At 48.6% G+C, this 21,128-nt stretch overlaps 5 protein-coding genes across 5 annotated transcripts; 3 read left to right on the top strand and 2 right to left on the bottom strand.

Annotated features, from left to right (window-relative positions):
• Positions 1–1,330: 1,330 nt before the first annotated feature.
• LOC149917710 (olfactory receptor 5J3-like) lies at positions 1,331–3,096 on the bottom strand. Its single transcript, XM_090142018.1, has one exon. It carries the CDS (start codon positions 3,094–3,096, stop codon positions 2,137–2,139), a length of 960 nt encoding a protein of 319 aa, XP_089998144.1. The 3' UTR covers positions 1,331–2,136.
• A 4,030-nt stretch (positions 3,097–7,126) lies between these two features.
• LOC149917711 (olfactory receptor 5AR1-like) lies at positions 7,127–8,125 on the top strand. The gene has a single exon (XM_090141990.1). It carries the CDS (start codon positions 7,127–7,129, stop codon positions 8,123–8,125), a length of 999 nt encoding a protein of 332 aa, XP_089998116.1.
• Positions 8,126–10,214: 2,089 nt separating this feature from the next.
• Positions 10,215–11,868, top strand: LOC149917712 (olfactory receptor 5B21-like). Its single transcript, XM_090142019.1, has one exon. It carries the CDS (start codon positions 10,449–10,451, stop codon positions 11,454–11,456), a length of 1,008 nt encoding a protein of 335 aa, XP_089998145.1. The 5' UTR covers positions 10,215–10,448; the 3' UTR covers positions 11,457–11,868.
• A 2,441-nt stretch (positions 11,869–14,309) lies between these two features.
• LOC149917713 (olfactory receptor 5J3-like) lies at positions 14,310–15,319 on the bottom strand. The gene has a single exon (XM_090142020.1). The coding sequence runs from the start codon at positions 15,317–15,319 to the stop codon at positions 14,360–14,362; it is 960 nt and encodes a 319-aa protein (XP_089998146.1). The 3' UTR covers positions 14,310–14,359.
• A 3,820-nt stretch (positions 15,320–19,139) lies between these two features.
• Positions 19,140–20,138, top strand: LOC149917714 (olfactory receptor 5AR1-like). Its single transcript, XM_090141991.1, has one exon. It carries the CDS (start codon positions 19,140–19,142, stop codon positions 20,136–20,138), a length of 999 nt encoding a protein of 332 aa, XP_089998117.1.
• The last annotated feature ends 990 nt before the right edge of the window (positions 20,139–21,128 follow it).

The raw sequence follows: 21,128 nt of genomic DNA on the forward strand, positions 1-21,128 counted from the left end.
GCGCTGTCAGTGCTTTAATCAGGGGAACCTGAAATAGCATCCAGCTGCTGTCAGCCATGCCCAAATGATTGCCCTGAGCATCTCACGCAGCAATACAGTGACCCTCTTTGCCTTTGGACCAACGCTGACAAAGAAAGTGGCTGTAGAGGAGCTCCTTGCTGTTAACAAGGAAGCAAGTTTCTTGTTAGTCCCCACTAATGAGTCTCTCAGGGCTTGTTAGGAAAGATCAGTTCAGTTGACTCCAAGCCTGCTGAGCAGCTCTCAGGATGAGGACACTTTCTTGGTAAGCCCCAGAAGGGCTTGTTAGGCCAATGAGTCCTTGAAGGGTGGTTGGTCTCCAAAGGACACTTTCTGCTCTGGGAAGGGGAGCATCATCACCTGTGATGGAAATAGCCTTAACCAGCTGGATGGCAAGAGCCTGGAGCCCAGGCCTGCTGGAAGAGCTTTGTGTAAGCCAAGCTAACACGCTTTGGTTGGATCCCACTCATCAGACAACTTGTTCCTGTCTGCTTTGGAACATACATGGAACAAAATAAAACACCTAAACAAAGTACTTATTTCCAAACCCTCTTCAATATGTTGAAAACTGGAGTTGGTTCTGCTCAGCAAAGCACAGGTCAAGCTGTCACCACAGCCCTGCTCTCCAAACTCTGCTGGGCATGGCAGGGGAGATGCAGAGCCACCCTTGGAGGGAGGGAGCTGGGAATGCTCCTCGTACTTCTTCTCACCTTTGGACCTTTTCAAGGACATTTCAGGCCTCAACTGTATTGCTGTTCATTGCCTTAGCACAGATGTTCATGCGTATTTTGTAGACTGTGAGGCAAACTGAAGCACACTGCGCACATCCTCCACACTTGGCTGCGATTCAGAAACATGCATTCTCCCATTTAGAATATGGGATTGGAGAATGTGTGTGGGATTGGGCTCACCTACTTCTTGAAATTGAGAACTTGTTGTCCAAATAAGAGCAAGTCAGTACTCCTCTAACATCCGAAGCATTTCAGGATCCGAAGAGCTTATGCTCCTTTGTTGTATCCTCCTGTAGAGGCTGTGATACAAACATAAAGAAGAAAAGGTAGGTGCTCTTCTTGTAGACATATCTTTGGGGATGTGCAATCACCCATTTTCCTCTTTTAAGAAGTATATTGTCTATTTCCCAGCCTCCACAGTTCATCCCCTCATCCTTCACTTCCCAGTTCCTCAGGTGCAGTTAAAGGGGTTCAGCAGGAACATTAACACCATGCAGAGCACACAGACACCAGAACGCCTCTCACATGACATTTATTAGAGATATAGAGTGTCTAATCACACCACGTGGCCAATATATTCTATATGGAGGAAACGGTGCTAAAATTCTTTTCCTGCAGTGGTCCATTCTCTGGCTGTTCTCAGTTTAGTTATGGGAAAGGTCCAAATCTCTGAATCTGGTGGGTATTGCATTCTGCCCCATCTCTGAGTGCTCATCTCCCAGCATTGCACCATGCCCGGCTTCTCTGGGGAGTCCTTCAAGAAGGGTAATCCCAAAGTCCCCAAAGCCCCCGCTTCCTTGTGATGGACGTCCTCCTCTTTTGAGCTTTAATAATTACATCCCCACTTCCAGCAGTGCTGCTAAGTGGGTTCCAGAGATCTGCATTGGGCTGTCCTCCATGCTGACCTCTCAGAGCTACGCTCAGAGAAACATGACAAAGAGATACCCCAACAGAACTGACAAGTGTGCGTGAGATGTAACATATGAGTTAGGTGACAATGAGCTCTTGTTATCAAATAATGACAACTTCCGACTGAACTTCTTTTAAGCATTCCACATGGCAGTTCTCAGGCTTTCCTGAGGTTCCATGCTTGGTGGTCTGCTTCTGTCTAGCAGAAGAGAAAAACAATCCTTTCTAAAGAGCAGTCATATCCCTTCAGGTTGGCTGGAATTTGTCAGTAAGAGATGAGCAAATAAAGAGATGCTTTTCCTCTTTGATTCCAAAAGTCAGTTCAGCTTTGCCCTGTAACGCTGAAAACAACCAGCACAGCTCTGTTGTGAGGCTCTCCCACCACTGCCTTCATCCCACCTTCTCTAGGACAGACCCCTCAACGCTCCAGCACCTTCCCTTTCCTCCAGGCCCTCTCCATGGAAAGCTGGCCACCCAGCTAAAAGCTGCCCCAATGTCTGTGGCACATGAGCAGTGCCTTCCTCCTCACCCCGCTCAGGGCAGCCCTCACCTCTTTGTTCCTTAGGCTGTAGACAAAGGGGTTGAGCATGGGGGTGACGGCAGTGTAGAAGATGGAAGCCACTTTGTCCAGCTTGACTGACCTCGTGGCTGCAGGCCGCATGTACATGAAGGCGACGGCCCCGTAGAAGAGGACAGTGACCGAGAGGTGGGAGGTGCAGGTGGAGAAGGCCTTACGCCTGGTGCTGGGGGAGCGGGCCTGCAGCACGACGGCCAGAATGCGGCCATAGGACAGCAGGACAGCCGTGCTGGTGGTGCCCACCATGCAGCTGACAAAGACGAGCATCAAGACATCGTTGATGCTGGTGTCAGAGCACGAGAGGGCAAAGAGCAGCGGCCCTTCGCAGTAGAAGTGGTCCAGGCGGCGGGAGGCACAGAAGGAGAGGTGAAGCATGGCTACTGTGTGCACGGTGGAGTTGAGGGCCCCTGCAGCATAGCAGCCGGCCACCAGGCGCAGGCACAATCCCTGCGACATCACCAGTGTGTACTGGAGCGGGTTGCAGATGGCCACGTAGCGGTCATATGCCATGGCGGCCAGGAGGAAGGCTTCTGCTGTGCCAAAGGCGACGTAGAAGTAAAACTGAGCGAGACAACCCCTGTAGGAGATGGTTCTGCTCCCTGTCAGGACACTGAGAAGGAACTTTGGGGTGATGCTGGAGGAGAAGCTGATGTCCAGGAGGGACAGGTGGCTGAGGAAGAAGTACATGGGGGTGTGCAGCCTGGGTTCGCAGTTGATTAAGAGGATCATTCCCACATTTCCCATTAGACTGATGAGGTACACGATGAGGAACACCACGAGGAGCACTTCCTGCAGCTCAGGGCGATCACCGAACCCCATGAGAGTAAAGTCTGTCGCCACGGAGTGATTTGTCCATGCCATGGTCAGTGGAAGTCACTAGTGATGGAAGTAGCAGAAAGCGGAGCGGCTGTGGTGGAGGCCACTCTTGCACATGGGAAACCTGCATTGGCTGATGTCTTTCCTGAGTCACAAATAAAGACATTTGCATTATTCTTAGAGGAATGGTTGTAGAGTTGCCCCCACATGTAGTAGATATCACATGCAAATAGAAAGGAAGTCTTTTCTGCTCTTCTCTGCTGCCCCTTCCAGCCAAGCAACTCTCAATCCTGCCAAAATTTGGACATAATCCTGAGCTTTCAGCATTTCCAAAGAATGTATCTGTACAAAGCCAGCACCATTGGAAAGGAATACTATACAGAATGTTCCACTTCTGCCATTTCTGTGCTTTCATGGAAGATATTTGTGATGAAATAGAAGCTAGGTGGAAAACCTGCAGGATGCACAAACAGAAGGGAAATCCCGGTCTACGAACAACATGCCTTCACCCACCTCTTGTCATGCTGTTCAGGCCTCCTCCACCCATCCTGAGACACACAGCCACACCTGTGTCTGTATCTGGGCTCCAGCAACGGAGCATCTCTCTGCTCATTCTCAGGGCACCCAGAGCGATGCCTTGTGGTGGAGCTCCAGGTTTTATTCTCCTCCAATGGATACGTGCAATTGCCCATCCACCTCTTACTGGGGCTGACATCACCTTTCTCAGCTCCTCAGAGATGGTACTCCTCCTGGGCATTAGAGATCTTTCCATCTTTCTCCTTGCAGTTTCCAGGCACTTGGAAGTGCCTGACTGACGCAGCTCCCGCTGCTTTAGGCACAGCTTTGAGTGGGAAGCAGCTCACTGATAAGTCAGACACGTGTGCTTTGGGTTCTCCTCAGGTTTCAGAAGGCATGTTGAATGTTGAGAAATGAAGAGCAATGAAACAACAGCAGGAGGAAACAAGCAGCATGCTGAGGCGGCACCTTCCCTCCTAACTCCTCTGCCTTTCCCTTTGGTTTTGCTCTTTGCTGCCCAAGATGGCATCCCAAACGGGCAGATGGGAATCACCCGAACCTCCACAAGGGGCAATGCCAGCGCCTGGCCACTATGGGGGACTTCCCTGCCTCCAGGGTGGGCTGTAGAGCAGCTGGTCAGAGAAGGACATGAGGGCTGTGGTGAGCACCCATCTGAAGGTGAGCCACCCCCATTCCTTGTGGCCAAGATGGCCACCAGGGCTGCAAAGCCTGTGGGTTGAAGGACTCTCCACACCGCATCTGCAGCCTTGGCCATAAGGAAAGCTGCTTCAAGAGGACTGACGGGGAGAGCTGGAATCTTCCTGAAGAAACAACTGATCAGTTGTGTATTAAAGCGTAGAGAACTGATGGTGTGGTGGAGGATTGTAGAATGGAGGATGAGAGAAGGTTAGAAAAAATGACATTTATTTCCATTTATTTCTCAGCCAGAAGGATTTCATTAGAATTCGTGTAGATTTCCCTAGAATAGAATAGAGTGGAATAGAACTGACTGGAAGGGAAGGGAAGGGAAGGGAAGGGAAGGGAAGGGAAGGGAAGGGAAGGGAAGGGAAGGGAAGGGAAGGGAATGAGATGAATGAAGTAAAAGAAATGGAATGGAACAGAATGCAATGGAGTAGAAAGAAATGGACTTCAGAAGAATGGAGTAGAATGAAATGAAATGGAATTTAGTGAAATGGAATGGAATGGAATAGAAAGAAATGGACTTGAATAGAGTGGAGTGGAATGGAATAGAATGGAGTGGAATGGAGTGGAATGAGATGAATGGAATAAAAGAAATGGAATGGTGTGGAGTGGAGTGGAGTGGAATGAGATGAATGGAGTAAAAGAAACGCAATGGAATGGAAAGGAATGGAATGGAATGGAATGGAATGGAATGGAATGGAATGGAATGGAATGGAATGGAATCGAATCGAATCGAATGGAATGGAATGGAACGGAACGTAGGAAGAAATGAACTTGAATAGAATGGAGTGGAATGGAATGGAATGGAATGGAATGGAATGGAATGAAATGGACTGGAGTGGAGTGGAATGGAGCGGAGTGGAGTGGAATTGAGTGGAGTGGAGTGGGATGAAGTGGTATGGAATGGAATGGAATAGAATGGAATGGAGTGGATTGGAGTGGAATTGGGTGGAGTGGGATGAAGTGGTATGGAATGGAATGGAATGGAATGGAATGGAATGGAATGGAATGGAATGGAATGGAATGAGTAGAAAGTCATTGAATGGAGTGGAATGGAATAGAATGGAATAGAATAGAGTGGAATGCAGCAGAGTGGAATTGAGTGAAATGGAGTGGAGTGGAATAGAATGGAATAGGCTAAAAAAAAATTGAATGGAATGGAATGGAATGGAATGGAATGGAATGGAATGGAATGGACTAAAGTAGAGTGGAATTGAGTGTTTGAAGGTAATCTCCAGTGGAGGACACATGAGGCTTACTTCTTTTCTGTTCTTTTTTTGTGAAAATTATTACCTTTGTTTATTTTTATCAGAAGAGCAGAAATAAGGGTTATGTAGTAAAATTACAGAGACACTGAATGGTAAGTTACGTGGCCATTGCTAAAAATAAATAATAAATAATAACTTATATGCTGTCTGGACTTAATGCAGCTGGTTTCACATGTTCACATGTTCACAGTTCATACCCACAACTCAACACCCTTGATATTGTGCTGTGTGAAACAGGAGAGCCCACCATGCGGCGTAGCAGTGGTGCATCCTGCCCTTGGATCAGCCTGCAGAGTTGTGAGTGCTGTGACCACAGGAGTGCTGCTGGAAAGAGCAGCTCAGGGACTCTTCCTCTGGAAAGCAATGGTGAAAGAATGTATTGAAGAAGAAATGGAAAATTCAACTAAGCAGGGTCTCTGGGGAAGGCAGAGTGCTTTTGAGGTGCCCCAGCGCACCTTTGGTAATTTGTGCTGTGGGTGTGGGATAAAACTTAAATCTGCCTGCCACACCAGGGGATGCAACAGGATTCTGTTCTGGTGGCAGAGCGGTGGAGCCTTTACAGCAGCTTCAGCCCGAGCAGCAGGGAGTGCATTTCTGAGGAGACAGAATGCAACGGACCAGCAAGGGTGATTTTCTGAGAACGTTTGGGGCAGATGTGTGCTGGGTGATGTGAGGCTGAGTGTCTTTGCCAGCAGCAGGAAAGCTGTGCGTATCCCTTCCAGGATCCTCTGTCAGCACCCAGCGGATGAGTTTTTGTCTGTGCCTGGATTCATGGCAATAGGAAGGAGAAGTGCAGAAGCTCCACTGCACTGAGGCAAAGGAAATGAATAAAAAGAGTGTAAGACATTTGAAAAAAGAGAAGGAAGACGGCAATGGACATGAAACGATACCTCTAAGCCTGGTGCTGGTGTAACCTTAGGTGACTGCCATCTGGCTGAGCTCAGAAGGAGCAGAGCAGAGACAGAGTTTAGATCCCAGCAAACTCTGATTCCTCATGCAGAGCAGGGAAACCCAGATGTGAGCTCTGAAGGGCACGGGTGAGAAGGCACAGGAACCATAGAACCATGGATTCATTTTGCTTGGAAAAAGAGGACATGCAAGAATGCAAACAGCCAAGCAAGTGAAAGGAAGGATTCTCCACCCTTTGTGAAAGGCTATGGATATTTAATGAAAGTATGTGTGTATATATGCAATAGGGGATCTCTTTCCCTGCTGGCTACATAGTGCCTTGAGGAATCAAATGCTGGGATCAGGGGAAGACAGTGATTTATGTCTATTCACTGAGATTTTGAGAGACACATCTTATCAGAGATAGCCATCTTTGTGAAAGTGATTAATAATTCAGATTGGAAGGGGAAGTTTTCTTTTGAAACTGTAAGTTCGTGGAGTGGCAATGAAGGATGCTGGCCTCACCTTAATGGATCCAATCATGTCACTAGAGAGTTGTAAAACCACTTTGGTGTGGCGTCTAATCTGTTGAATGCTACAACAAAGAAAGTGGCAAAGAAAGGTGCAATACTATCGTATTGACGTTTCCCCATGGAGAGGAGCTGTAATTTTTTCTGCCAGTAAGAACTGGCATCGGGAGCATGGCAGGGGGAAACCACTCTGGCGTGACAGAGTTTGTCCTCTTGGGCTTCACCACTATGCAGGAGCTGCTCTTTGTGGTTTTCTTCCTCATCTACATCACCACTCTGGTGGGGAACCTTGGAATGATCGTCCTCATCAGGACTGACCCTCATCTTCACGCACCCATGTACTTCTTCCTCAGCCACCTCTCCTTCCTGGACGTCTGCTATTCCACATGCATAACTCCAAAGCTACTGCTGGGACTCCTCACTGAGCAGAAAGTCATTTCTTTCCACGGCTGCCTCACACAGCTCTTCTTCTATTTAGTATTCGTCACCACGGAAGCCTTCTTTCTGGCCATCATGGCATACGACCGCTGCGTGGCCATCCGCTGGCCTCTGCACTACTTGGTTGTCGTGTCCCGCAGGGTCTGCATGCAGCTGGTGGTTGGCTCCTACGTGGCTGGCAGCCTGAACGCCTTGGTGCACACCACAGCTCTCCTCCAGCTGTCCTTCTGTGGCCCAAATGTGCTGAAACATTTCTACTGTGAAATCCCACCGCTCCTGCAGCTCTCGTGCACTGACACCTGGCTCAACCGGGTCTTGATGCTCTCGTGTGCGGGCTTCATCGTTGCCTCCTTGGCCTTGGCCATCCTTGTCTCCTACACATTCCTCCTGCTCACCGTCTGCAGCATCCGCTCTGCGCCGGGCCGGCACAAAGCCTTCTTCACCTGCACCTCCCATCTCACCGCTCTCAGCCTCTTCTGTGGCTCCGCAGCTTTCTTGTACCTCCACCCTCTCTCCAGTCGCGCGGAAGAGGAAAGGAAAACAGCCTCCGTCTTCTACACGGTGGTGACCCCCATGCTCAACCCCTTCATCTACAGCCTGCGGAACACGGAGGTGAGGAGTGCTCTGAGCAGAGCTGTGAGGAAGGTCCCCTCCTGCAGCCATTGCCAGCAGTCTCCCTTCAACCACATTCCAACAGGTGCCACACATCACAGCAGATCGTTGGACGCCTGATGCAACAGGGGCATTGTACGTTCCTGCACCTCTCCTGAGAAGAACCTATTTTGCCTTGGGCTGGGCATTGTGTGGATGATGCTTTTCCAAGGGCTGAGTCCACTGGAGAAGGAATGACTTGTAATTTTGAATTTAGGTAGGATGAAGGAAAGGAAGAAGAGCAGTAGTAGAAACTCTTCCACTGCTGGTGAAGAGATATTATGAGTACTACACATACCTGCACAGGGAGATGAACTTACAGTAAATTCCAACACAATAATGATAGATCCTCTATATTCATTAAAATATATATATCAGGGTAAAATGGTGATTTTCACAAGTTGATTGAAAATGTTCTCAGTTGTTGACTAAGGCTATGCTTTCCTTCAATAAACCTGAAGTGTGGTTTTGACTGTCTTGTCCAACAACAGCCCAGGCAGCATGTCTTTGCCATCCCAGCTGCAGCTGAATAATAACTTTTGCTTGCAGGTTCATGAATGAGGCTTGAGTAGAATTCACCAATTCTAATTGTAGGCTTTCTTATCGGGGTTAGTCACCACTAGTTCCCCTTATGGAGACAACCACGCGTGTGGAGGCTGTGATTCATCTGCCCTATGTCCAACGTCCTTCCCATGGGGAAAATTATTTTCTGGAAAAAATTTACAGCGTTCTCCACTTGCTGCTTGGCAGCCGGGGCCGATGGGCAGATGTGGAGTCGTGGCAAATGTGGAATTTGTCTGAGGCCATCAGCCCCAGGGGCATTTCTGAAGGGCATCAAGGACAGCTGTGGCTCCCCGTGCTGATGCTCAGGTGTCCTTCACAAATGCATGCATCATTTTTTTATTTTCCCCATGTGTTTATGACACAAATCACACCTGAAAAGAAGGAGGAAGAACTCTCAGGCTTTCAGTTAACGTGCTGAATTAGATCATGTTTACTGTTTAGTGCAAGTCTGCTCCTAAAGGAGCTGTCTCCAAAGTTATCTGCTCCCCAGAGAAATCTCCTTCACGATCAAACCAGGGGGAGGAATCGGCCCCACTTTTGCAGGAAAGCATCATATAAACAACAGCTTCTCTGGGTCCGGAGTTGATGCCCTTTATGGCTCACAAATTGTTCGTGAGCTTCACACTAACAAGGGGAGACACGGGCTTATTTCTCACCTCATAGGTGAGAAACACCTGTAGGTGCAGGTGAGAACAAGGCTCAACTTTGTGCCTCCACAAACTGGGAAGGGTCCTGAGCTATGAGCCAACAGGTGAGTTGGGGAGCATCGCCCAATGTCAGCCACAGGGCCCCATGGAGAGCTGAGCTGTCAGGAAGGGAGGATTTTGGCAGGAGCCTCTTTGCAGGGCAACCACTTGCCCAAGGTCAGAGTCTCCTGAACACAGCCCAGGGATCCAGAAGCAGCTTTTCTAACCTGAAGGCAGCTGCCAGCACTAAGGAAAAGCCCACAGTCTCAGCTAATTGCAATGCCTGTCTTTGCTGTAATTGCACAGTGAGCAAAAGGCAGGAGGCTTGGAGAAGCCGAGGCATTGACCGTCCAAAGCCCTGCTTGTCAGAGATGACAGAGAGCCAGCAGCAGGCATTGGATGGTCAGAGCTCCACTTGGCAGGCTCCAGGGCAGCAAGCATCTGCAGCACTCCTGGCAACATGGCTGATGGTTCTGCTGCATGTGAGCTTCAAAACCTGGAAAGGAATACAAAGGTCTGTGAAGCCTCAGTTTCTCTAAATCCAGACTGAAGAGACTCATGTATCAGTCAGACAAGGGCTTATGCACTGAATTTTCCAAGTGCAGAACACTCCTTTCCTAGGCTAGAGTTTGACATTGTGTGCAATGGATTCCTCAGTGAGCAATTCCTGCCACCATCTACATAACTTCTCTTTTGGGAAGACATAGGCTTGGTACTGTGATAAGTTTTTTAAACCGTATTCTAAGTAGCTTGCTCTGTGCATTCACCTTCCATTGCTGGGGCTTCCAGTCGTACTGATCTTTATAACCCTTTCCCTTGCCTTTCTCAATTCAGTATTTTCACAGAAATGTTGTCATCACAGGACAGAAAAGGGGAGCTGGTTGATATAATATTGGTTTATATAATAATTTGGTTATCTCTTTGGATCTAAAGAGTGACAAACTTAAACAAGGAGAAGACAAATTCCAGTTTGCAAAGTGACATTACCAAATCAAAATATGACCAGAATAAAACAAACATATTGCACCATTCACATTGCTTACTTGTGTTTTGAGACATTTAATCTGTTTCCCTTTGGTTGCAGCCTGCATGCTTTATGTTTCCCGATAAAAAGACAATTCCTTTGATCTTGGAGTGTGGGGCAAAAAGGAAACATGCTGGTTTTGTGCTTCTTCACATCTCTGCTTTCCAGCTGCAACTGTGTTGTGATGGTGGCCAAGGGAAATCACAGCCTCATTGCTGAATTTGTGCTCTTGGGATTCTCTGAGAAGAGGGGCATCCAGGCCGTCCTCTTTATGGTCTTCTTGCTGATCTACACGGTCACTCTGCTAGGCAATGCGGGCATGATCACACTGATCAGGCTGGACTCCCGGCTTCACACTCCCATGTACTTCTTCCTGAGCAGCTTGTCCTTCCTTGATATCTGCTATTCCTCCTCAATCACTCCCCGAGTGCTCTCAGACCTCCCAGCATCACAGAAAGTCATTTCCCACGCTGCATGCTTGGCGCAGTTTTATTTCTATGCTGTCTTTGCCACCACAGAGTGCTATCTTTTGGCCGCAATGGCGTACGACCGCTACGTGGCCATCTGCAGCCCTCTGCTCTACGTCTTCTCCATGTCCAGCAGAGTTTGCGCCCTGCTGGTTGCTGGCTCCTACCTTGCTGGCGTTGCGAACGCCACCATTCACACGGGGTTTGCACTGCGGCTGTCCTTCTGTGGTCCCAACCTCATCAATCACTTCTACTGCGACGGTCCCCCGCTCTACGCCATCTCGTGCACAGACCCCACCGTCAATGAAATTGTGATGTTTCTGGTGGTCGGCTTCAACATGCTCATCACCAGCGTGACCATCCTCGTCTCCTACACCTACATCCTGCTCACTGTCCTCCGGATGCACACGGCTGCAGGCAAACGCAAAGCCTTCTCCACGTGTGCATCCCACCTGGCCGCTGTCACCCTCTTCTATGTGTCTGCTGCTTCCATGTACTCACGGCCCAGCTCCAGGCACTCCCAGGACCTGGACAAGGTGGCCTCTGTGTTCTACACCATGGTGATCCCCATGCTGAACCCCTTCATCTACAGCCTGAGGAACCAGGAGGTAAAGGACGCTCTAGGGAAAGTGCTGGGGAGGAAGCGTGTCTCTGACAAACAGGTGTCCTGAGTGATTTGGGGGAATGGAGACGTCTTCTCAGAAATGTTTCTACCCCTGCATTTCTGCTGTGCTGCGTCATGAAAAGAAAGAACACTCTCCAGTGATTCCATGAATGAATGAGGGGAGGAAGGAATGGAAAATCTTGACTGTGTTCCTCAATGCTTTGCTGTGGGCTGCCTCTTAGAGCAGGCCTTTTCCTGACCTGACTCAGTCGTCATTGCTGCAGTTAGTTTTCTGTGTATTTATAGTCTGATATGTGTAATTTCAGGAACTGAAGCCCTTCTGATCCTGAGTAATGGAAATGAGGCACACAAAGTCCACCTGATGCCCTGGGTTGCAGAAGGAACTTGGATTCTGTTGATGAGTGAGGCAATGCCATTCCTATAACATTCTCCAAATCCCCATTTCTTCCCCTCTGTCAGCCTTGCCAGGGAAATAAACACTAGGCTTTGTAACAACAATTTGCTGCAAGAATTAACTTTACCTGGACTGTAACCTGTGTGCCCTCTTGTTCTGTTGTATGAATGCAAACTGCTTTATCTCAGTGTTGTGGAATCATGTGATTTTTCCTCTAAAAGAAGTCATACGATACGTGTTATGCGACCAACAAGCTTTGGAAGTTCTAACTCAGCTGACTCAAGCAGTAGGACAGAGAAGTGTCTGGATAGGGTGAAATGTTGGGTAGGAAAACAAAGTGCCCCAAGCAGACACAAGAGCAGAGTGGGAGGGTCCTGCAAAACACCTTGACCTGGAGTTTGAGATTCTAGCAGAGGGGTGCGCTGTCAGTGCTTTAATCAGGGGAACCTGAAATAGCATCCAGCTGCTGTCAGCCATGCCCAAATGATTGCCCTGAGCATCTCACGCAGCAATACAGTGACCCTCTTTGCCTTTGGACCAACGCTGACAAAGAAAGTGGCTGTAGAGGAGCTCCTTGCTGTTAACAAGGAAGCAAGTTTCTTGTTAGTCCCCACTAATGAGTCTCTCAGGGCTTGTTAGGAAAGATCAGTTCAGTTGACTCCAAGCCTGCTGAGCAGCTCTCAGGATGAGGACACTTTCTTGGTAAGCCCCAGAAGGGCTTGTTAAGCCAATGAGTCCTTGAAGGGTGGTTGGTCTCCAAAGGACACTTTCTGCTCTGGGAAGGGGAGCATCATCACCTGTGATGGAAATAGCCTTAACCAGCTGGATGGCAAGGGCCTGGAGCCCAGGCCTGCTGGAAGAGCTTTGTGTAAGCCAAGCTAACACGCTTTGGTTGGATCCCACTCATCAGACAACTTGTTCCTGTCTGCTTTGGAACATACATGGAACAAAATAAAACACCTAAACAAAGTACTTATTTCCAAACCCTCTTCAATATGTTGAAAACTGGAGTTGGTTCTGCTCAGCAAAGCACAGGTCAAGCTGTCACCACAGCCCTGCTCTCCAAACTCTGCTGGGCATGGCAGGGGAGATGCAGAGCCACCCTTGGAGGGAGGGAGCTGGGAATGCTCCTCGTACTTCTTCTCACCTTTGGACCTTTTCAAGGACATTTCAGGCCTCAACTGTATTGCTGTTCATTGCCTTAGCACAGATGTTCATGCGTATTTTGTAGACTGTGAGGCAAACTGAAGCACACTGCGCACATCCTCCACACTTGGCTGCGATTCAGAAACATGCATTCTCCCATTTAGAATATGGGATTGGAGAATGTGTGTGGGATTGGGCTCACCTACTTCTTGAAATTGAGAACTTGTTGTCCAAATAAGAGCAAGTCAGTACTCCTCTAACATCCGAAGCATTTCAGGATCCGAAGAGCTTATGCTCCTTTGTTGTATCCTCCTGTAGAGGCTGTGATACAAACATAAAGAAGAAAAGGTAGGTGCTCTTCTTGTAGACATATCTTTGGGGATGTGCAATCACCCATTTTCCTCTTTTAAGAAGTATATTGTCTATTTCCCAGCCTCCACAGTTCATCCCCTCATCCTTCACTTCCCAGTTCCTCAGGTGCAGTTAAAGGGGTTCAGCAGGAACATTAACACCATGCAGAGCACACAGACACCAGAACGCCTCTCACACGACGTTTATTAGAGATACAGAGTGTCTAATCACACCACGTGGCCAATATATTCTATATGGAGGAAACGGTGCTAAAATTCTTTTCCTGCAGTGGTCCATTCTCTGGCTGTTCTCAGTTTAGTTATGGGAAAGGTCCAAATCTCTGAATCTGGTGGGTATTGCATTCTGCCCCATCTCTGAGTGCTCATCTCCCAGCATTGCACCATGCCCGGCTTCTCTGGGGAGTCCTTCAAGAAGGGTAATCCCAAAGTCCCCAAAGCCCCCGCTTCCTTGTGATGGACGTCCTCCTCTTTTGAGCTTTAATAATTACATCCCCACTTCCAGCAGTGCTGCTAAGTGGGTTCCAGAGATCTGCATTGGGCTGTCCTCCATGCTGACCTCTCAGAGCTACGCTCAGAGAAACATGACAAAGAGATACCCCAACAGAACTGACAAGTGTGCGTGAGATGTAACATATGAGTTAGGTGACAATGAGCTCTTGTTATCAAATAATGACAACTTCCGACTGAACTTCTTTTAAGCATTCCACATGGCAGTTCTCAGGCTTTCCTGAGGTTCCATGCTTGGTGGTCTGCTTCTGTCTAGCAGAAGAGAAAAACAATCCTTTCTAAAGAGCAGTCATATCCCTTCAGGTTGGCTGGAATTTGTCAGTAAGAGATGAGCAAATAAAGAGATGCTTTTCCTCTTTGATTCCAAAAGTCAGTTCAGCTTTGCCCTGTAACGCTGAAAACAACCAGCACAGCTCTGTTGTGAGGCTCTCCCACCACTGCCTTCATCCCACCTTCTCTAGGACAGACCCCTCAACACTCCAGCACCTTCCCTTTCCTCCAGGCCCTCTCCATGGAAAGCTGGCCACCCAGCTAAAAGCTGCCCCAATGTCTGTGGCACATGAGCAGTGCCTTCCTCCTCACCCCGCTCAGGGCAGCCCTCACCTCTTTGTTCCTTAGGCTGTAGACAAAGGGGTTGAGCATGGGGGTGACGGCAGTGTAGAAGATGGAAGCCACTTTGTCCAGCTTGACTGACCTCGTGGCTGCAGGCCGCATGTACATGAAGGCGACGGCCCCGTAGAAGAGGACAGTGACCGAGAGGTGGGAGGTGCAGGTGGAGAAGGCCTTACGCCTGGTGCTGGGGGAGCGGGCCTGCAGCACGACGGCCAGAATGCGGCCATAGGACAGCAGGACAGCCGTGCTGGTGGTGCCCACCATGCAGCTGACAAAGACGAGCATCAAGACATCGTTGATGCTGGTGTCAGAGCACGAGAGGGCAAAGAGCAGCGGCCCTTCGCAGTAGAAGTGGTCCAGGCGGCGGGAGGCACAGAAGGAGAGGTGAAGCATGGCTACTGTGTGCACGGTGGAGTTGAGGGCCCCTGCAGCATAGCAGCCGGCCACCAGGCGCAGGCACAATCCCTGCGACATCACCAGTGTGTACTGGAGCGGGTTGCAGATGGCCACGTAGCGGTCATATGCCATGGCGGCCAGGAGGAAGGCTTCTGCTGTGCCAAAGGCGACGTAGAAGTAAAACTGAGCGAGACAACCCCTGTAGGAGATGGTTCTGCTCCCTGTCAGGACACTGAGAAGGAACTTTGGGGTGATGCTGGAGGAGAAGCTGATGTCCAGGAGGGACAGGTGGCTGAGGAAGAAGTACATGGGGGTGTGCAGCCTGGGTTCGCAGTTGATTAAGAGGATCATTCCCACATTTCCCATTAGACTGATGAGGTACACGATGAGGAACACCACGAGGAGCACTTCCTGCAGCTCAGGGCGATCACCGAACCCCATGAGAGTAAAGTCTGTCGCCACGGAGTGATTTGTCCATGCCATGGTCAGTGGAAGTCACTAGTGATGGAAGTAGCAGAAACCGGAGTGGCTGTGGTGGAGGCCCCTCTTGCACATGGGAAACCTGCATTGGCTGATGTCTTTCCTGAGTCACAAATAAAGACATTTGCATTATTCTTAGAGGAATGGTTGTAGAGTTGCCCCCACATGTAGTAGATATCACATGCAAATAGAAAGGAAGTCTTTTCTGCTCTTCCCTGCTGCCCCTTCCAGCCAAGCAACTCTCAATCCTGCCAAAATTTGGACATAATCCTGAGCTTTCAGCATTTCCAAAGAATGTATCTGTACAAAGCCAGCACCATTGGAAAGGAATACTATACAGAATGTTCCACTTCTGCCATTTCTGTGCTTTCATGGAAGATATTTATGATGAAATAGAAGCTAGCTGGAAAACCTGCAGGATGCACAAACAGAAGGGAAATCCCGGTCTACGAACGACATGCCTTCACCCACCTCTTGTCATGCTGTTCAGGACTCCTCCACCCATCCTGAGACACACAGCCACACCTGTGTCTGTATCTGGGCTCCAGCAACGGAGCATCTCTCTGCTCATTCTCAGGGCACCCAGAGTGATGCCTTGTGGTGCAGCTCCAGGTTTTATTCTCCTCCAGTGGATACGTGCAATTGCCCATCCACCTCTTACTGGGGCTGACATCACCTTTCTCAGCTCCTCAGAGATGGTACTCCTCCTGGGCATTAGAGATCTTTCCATCTTTCTCCTTGCAGTTTCCAGGCACTTGGAAGCGCCTGACTGACGCAGCTCCCGCTGCTTTAGGCACAGCTTTGAGTGGGAAGCAGCTCACTGATAAGTCAGACACGTGTGCTTTGGGTTCTCCTCAGGTTTCAGAAGGCATGTTGAATGTTGAGAAATGAAGAGCAATGAAACAACAGCAGGAGGAAACAAGCAGCATGCTGAGGCGGCACCTTCCCTCCTAACTCCTCTGCCTTTCCCTTTGGTTTTGCTCTTTGCTGCCCAAGATGGCATCCCAAATGGGCAGATGGGAATCACCCGAACCTCCACAAGGGGCAATGCCAGCGCCTGGCCACTATGGGGGACTTCCTTGCCTCCAGGGTGGGCTGTGGAGCAGCTGGTCAGAGAAGGACATGAGGGCTGTGGTGAGCACCCATCTGAAGGTGAGCCACCCCCATTCCTTGTGGCCAAGATGGCCACCAGGGCTGCAAAGCCTGTGGGTTGAAGGACTCTCCACACCACATCTGCAGCCTTGGCCATAAGGAAAGCTGCTTCAAGAGGACTGACGGGGAGAGCTGGAATCTTCCTGAAGAAACAACTGATCAGTTGTGTTTTAAAGCGTAGAGCACTGATGGTGTGGTGGAGAATTGTAGAATGGAGGATGAGAGAAGGTTAGAAAAAATGACATTTATTTCCATTTATTCCTCAGCCAGAAGGATTTCATTAGAATACATGTAGATTTCCCTAGAATAGAATAGAGTGGAATAGAACTGACTGGACTGGACTGGAATGGAATGGAATGGAATGAGATGAATGAAGTAAAAGAAATGGAATGGAATAGAATGGAATGCAGTAGAAAGAAATGGGCTTCAGAAGAATGGAGTACAATGAAATGGAATGGAATGGAGTGAAATGGAATGGAATGGAATAGAAAGAAATGAACTTGAATAGAATGGAGTAGAATGAAATGGAATATAATGGAATGGAATGGAGTGGGGAATGGAATAGAAAGAAATGAACTTGAATAGAACGGAGTAGAATGAAATGGAATACAATGGAATGGAATGGAGTGGAGTGGAGTGGAGTGGAGTGGTATAGAATGGAATGGAATGGAATGGAATGGAATGGAATGGGGAAAAAAGAAATGGAATTGTATAGAATGGAGTAGAATGCAATGCAATGCAATGCAGTGAAGTGCAGTGCAACAGAGTGGAACGGAACAGAACGGAACGGAATGGAATGGAATGAAATGGAATAGAATGAGTAGGAAGATATTGAATGTAGTGGAATGGAATAGAATGGAATAGAATTGAGTGGAATGCAGCAGAGTGGAATTGAGTGGAATGGAGTGGAGTGGAATAGAATGGTATAGGCTAAAAAGAAATGAAATGGAATGGGAAAAAAGGAAAAGGAATGGAATGGAATGGAATGGAATGGAATGGAATGGAATGGACTAAAGTAGAGTGGAATTGAGTGTTTGAAGGTAATCTCTAGTGGAGGACACATGAGGCTTTCTTCTTTTCTGTTCTTTTTTTGTGAAAATTATTTCCTTTGTTTATTTTTATCAGAAGAGCAGAAATAAGGGTTATGTAGTAAAATTACAGAGACACTGAATGGTAAGGTACGTGGCCATTGCTAAAAATAAATAATAAAGGAATAACTTATATGCTGTCTGGACTTAATGCAGCTGGTTTCACATGTTCACATGTTCACAGTTCATACCCACAACTCAACACCCTTGATATTGTGCTGTGTGAAACAGGAGAGCCCACCATGCGGCGTAGCAGTGGTGCATCCTGCCCTTGGATCAGCCTGCAGAGTTGTGAGTGCTGTGACCACAGGAGTGCTGCTGGAAAGAGCAGCTCAGGGACTCTTCCTCTGGAAAGCAATGGTGAAAGAATGTATTGAAGAAGAAATGGAAAATTCAACTAAGCAGGGTCTCTGGGGAAGGCAGAGTGCTTTTGAGGTGCCCCAGCGCACCTTTGGTAATTTGTGCTGTGGGTGTGGGATAAAACTTAAATCTGCCTGCCACACCAGGGGATGCAACAGGATTCTGTTCTGGTGGCAGAGCGGTGGAGCCTTTACAGCAGCTTCAGCCCGAGCAGCAGGGAGTGCATTTCTGAGGAGACAGAATGCAACAGACCAGCAAGGGTGATTTTCTGAGAACGTTTGGGGCAGATGTGTGCTGGGTGATGTGAGGCTGAGTGTCTTTGCCAGCAGCAGGAAAGCTGTGCGTATCCCTTCCAGGATCCTCTGTCAGCACCCGGCGGATGAGTTTTTGTCTGTGCCTGGATTCATGGCAATAGGAAGGAGAAGTGCAGAAGCTCCACTGCACTGAGGCAAAGGAAATGAATAAAAAGAGTGTAAGACATTTGAAAAAAGAGAAGGAAGACGGCAATGGACATGAAACGATACCTCTAAGCCTGGTGCTGGTGTAACCTTAGGTGACTGCCATCTGGCTGAGCTCAGAAGGAGCAGAGCAGAGACAGAGTTTAGATCCCAGCAAACTCTGATTCCTCATGCAGAGCAGGGAAACCCAGATGTGAGCTCTGAAGGGCACGGGTGAGAAGGCACAGGAACCATAGAACCATGGATTCATTTTGCTTGGAAAAAGAGGACATGCAAGAATGCAAACAGCCAAGCAAGTGAAAGGAAGGATTCTCCACCCTTTGTGAAAGGCTATGGATATTTAATGAAAGTATGTGTGTATATATGCAATAGGGGATCTCTTTCCCTGCTGGCTACATAGTGCCTTGAGGAATCAAATGCTGGGATCAGGGGAAGACAGTGATTTATGTCTATTCACTGAGATTTTGAGAGACACATCTTATCAGAGATAGCCATCTTTGTGAAAGTGATTAATAATTCAGATTGGAAGGGGAAGTTTTCTTTTGAAACTGTAAGTTCGTGGAGTGGCAATGAAGGATGCTGGCCTCACCTTAATGGATCCAATCATGTCACTAGAGAGTTGTAAAACCACTTTGGTGTGGCGTCTAATCTGTTGAATGCTACAACAAAGAAAGTGGCAAAGAAAGGTGCAATACTATCGTATTGACGTTTCCCCATGGAGAGGAGCTGTAATTTTTTCTGCCAGTAAGAACTGGCATCGGGAGCATGGCAGGGGGAAACCACTCTGGCGTGACAGAGTTTGTCCTCTTGGGCTTCACCACTATGCAGGAGCTGCTCTTTGTGGTTTTCTTCCTCATCTACATCACCACTCTGGTGGGGAACCTTGGAATGATCGTCCTCATCAGGACTGACCCTCATCTTCACGCACCCATGTACTTCTTCCTCAGCCACCTCTCCTTCCTGGACGTCTGCTATTCCACATGCATAACTCCAAAGCTACTGCTGGGACTCCTCACTGAGCAGAAAGTCATTTCTTTCCACGGCTGCCTCACACAGCTCTTCTTCTATTTAGTATTCGTCACCACGGAAGCCTTCTTTCTGGCCATCATGGCATACGACCGCTGCGTGGCCATCCGCTGGCCTCTGCACTACTTGGTTGTCGTGTCCCGCAGGGTCTGCATGCAGCTGGTGGTTGGCTCCTACGTGGCTGGCAGCCTGAACGCCTTGGTGCACACCACAGCTCTCCTCCAGCTGTCCTTCTGTGGCCCAAATGTGCTGAAACATTTCTACTGTGAAATCCCACCGCTCCTGCAGCTCTCGTGCACTGACACCTGGCTCAACCGGGTCTTGATGCTCTCGTGTGCGGGCTTCATCGTTGCCTCCTTGGCCTTGGCCATCCTTGTCTCCTACACATTCCTCCTGCTCACCGTCTGCAGCATCCGCTCTGCGCCGGGCCGGCACAAAGCCTTCTTCACCTGCACCTCCCATCTCACCGCTCTCAGCCTCTTCTGTGGCTCCGCAGCTTTCTTGTACCTCCACCCTCTCTCCAGTCGCGCGGAAGAGGAAAGGAAAACAGCCTCCGTCTTCTACACGGTGGTGACCCCCATGCTCAACCCCTTCATCTACAGCCTGCGGAACACGGAGGTGAGGAGTGCTCTGAGCAGAGCTGTGAGGAAGGTCCCCTCCTGCAGCCATTGTCAGCAGTCTCCCTTCAACCACATTCCAACAGGTGCCACACATCACAGCAGATCGTTGGACGCCTGATGCAACAGGGGCATTGTACGTTCCTGCACCTCTCCTGAGAAGAACCTATTTTGCCTTGGGCTGGGCATTGTGTGGATGATGCTTTTCCAAGGGCTGAGTCCACTGGAGAAGGAATGACTTGTAATTTTGAATTTAGGTAGGATGAAGGAAAGGAAGAAGAGCAGTAGTAGAAACTCTTCCACTGCTGGTGAATCCTTCAAAGGAAGAGATATTATGAGTACTACACATACCTGCACAGGGAGATGAACTTACAGTAAATTCCAACACAATAATGATAGATCCTCTATATTCATTAAAATATATATATCAGGGTAAAATGGTGATTTTCACAAGTTGATTGAAAATGTTCTCAGTTGTTGACTAAGGCTATGCTTTCCTTCAATAAACCTGAAGTGTGGTTTTGACTGTCTTGTCCAACAACAGCCCAGGCAGCGTGTCTTTGCCATCCCAGCTGCAGCTGAATAATAACTTTTGCTTGCAGGTTCATGAATGAGGCTTGAGTAGAATTCACCAATTCTAATTGTAGGCTTTCTTATCGGGGTTAGTCACCACTAGTTCCCCTTATGGAGACAACCACGCGTGTGGAGGCTGTGATTCATCTGCCCTATGTCCAACGTCCTTCCCATGGGGAAAATTATTTTCTGGAAAAAATTTACAGCGTTCTCCACTTGCTGCTTGGCAGCCGGGGCCGATGGGCAGATGTGGAGTCGTGGCAAATGTGGAATTTGTCTGAGGCCATCAGCCCCAGGGGCATTTCTGAAGGGCATCAAGGACAGCTGTGGCTCCCCGTGCTGATGCTCAGGTGTCCTTCACAAATGCATGCATCATTTTTTTATTTTCCCCATGTGTTTATGACACAAATCACACCTGAAAAGAAGGAGGAAGAACTCTCAGGCTTTCAGTTAACGTGCTGAATTAGATCATGTTTACTGTTTAGTGCAAGTCTGCTCCTTAAGGAGCTGTCTCCAAAGTTATCTGCTCCCCAGAGAA

The sequence above is a fragment of the Phasianus colchicus genome, chromosome 5 (assembly GCF_987193195.1).
Source record: "Phasianus colchicus chromosome 5, bPhaCol1.hap1.1, whole genome shotgun sequence".
Lineage (NCBI taxonomy): Eukaryota > Metazoa > Chordata > Aves > Galliformes > Phasianidae > Phasianus > Phasianus colchicus.

Excerpts from the sequence above, each read along its gene's own strand:
- LOC149917710 (XM_090142018.1), bottom strand. The coding sequence starts at position 3,096 with ATGGCATGGACAAATCACTCCGTGGCGACAGACTTTACTCTCATGGGG.
- LOC149917711 (XM_090141990.1), top strand. The coding sequence starts at position 7,127 with ATGGCAGGGGGAAACCACTCTGGCGTGACAGAGTTTGTCCTCTTGGGC.
- LOC149917714 (XM_090141991.1), top strand. The coding sequence starts at position 19,140 with ATGGCAGGGGGAAACCACTCTGGCGTGACAGAGTTTGTCCTCTTGGGC.
- LOC149917713 (XM_090142020.1), bottom strand. The coding sequence starts at position 15,319 with ATGGCATGGACAAATCACTCCGTGGCGACAGACTTTACTCTCATGGGG.
- LOC149917712 (XM_090142019.1), top strand. The coding sequence starts at position 10,449 with ATGCTGGTTTTGTGCTTCTTCACATCTCTGCTTTCCAGCTGCAACTGT.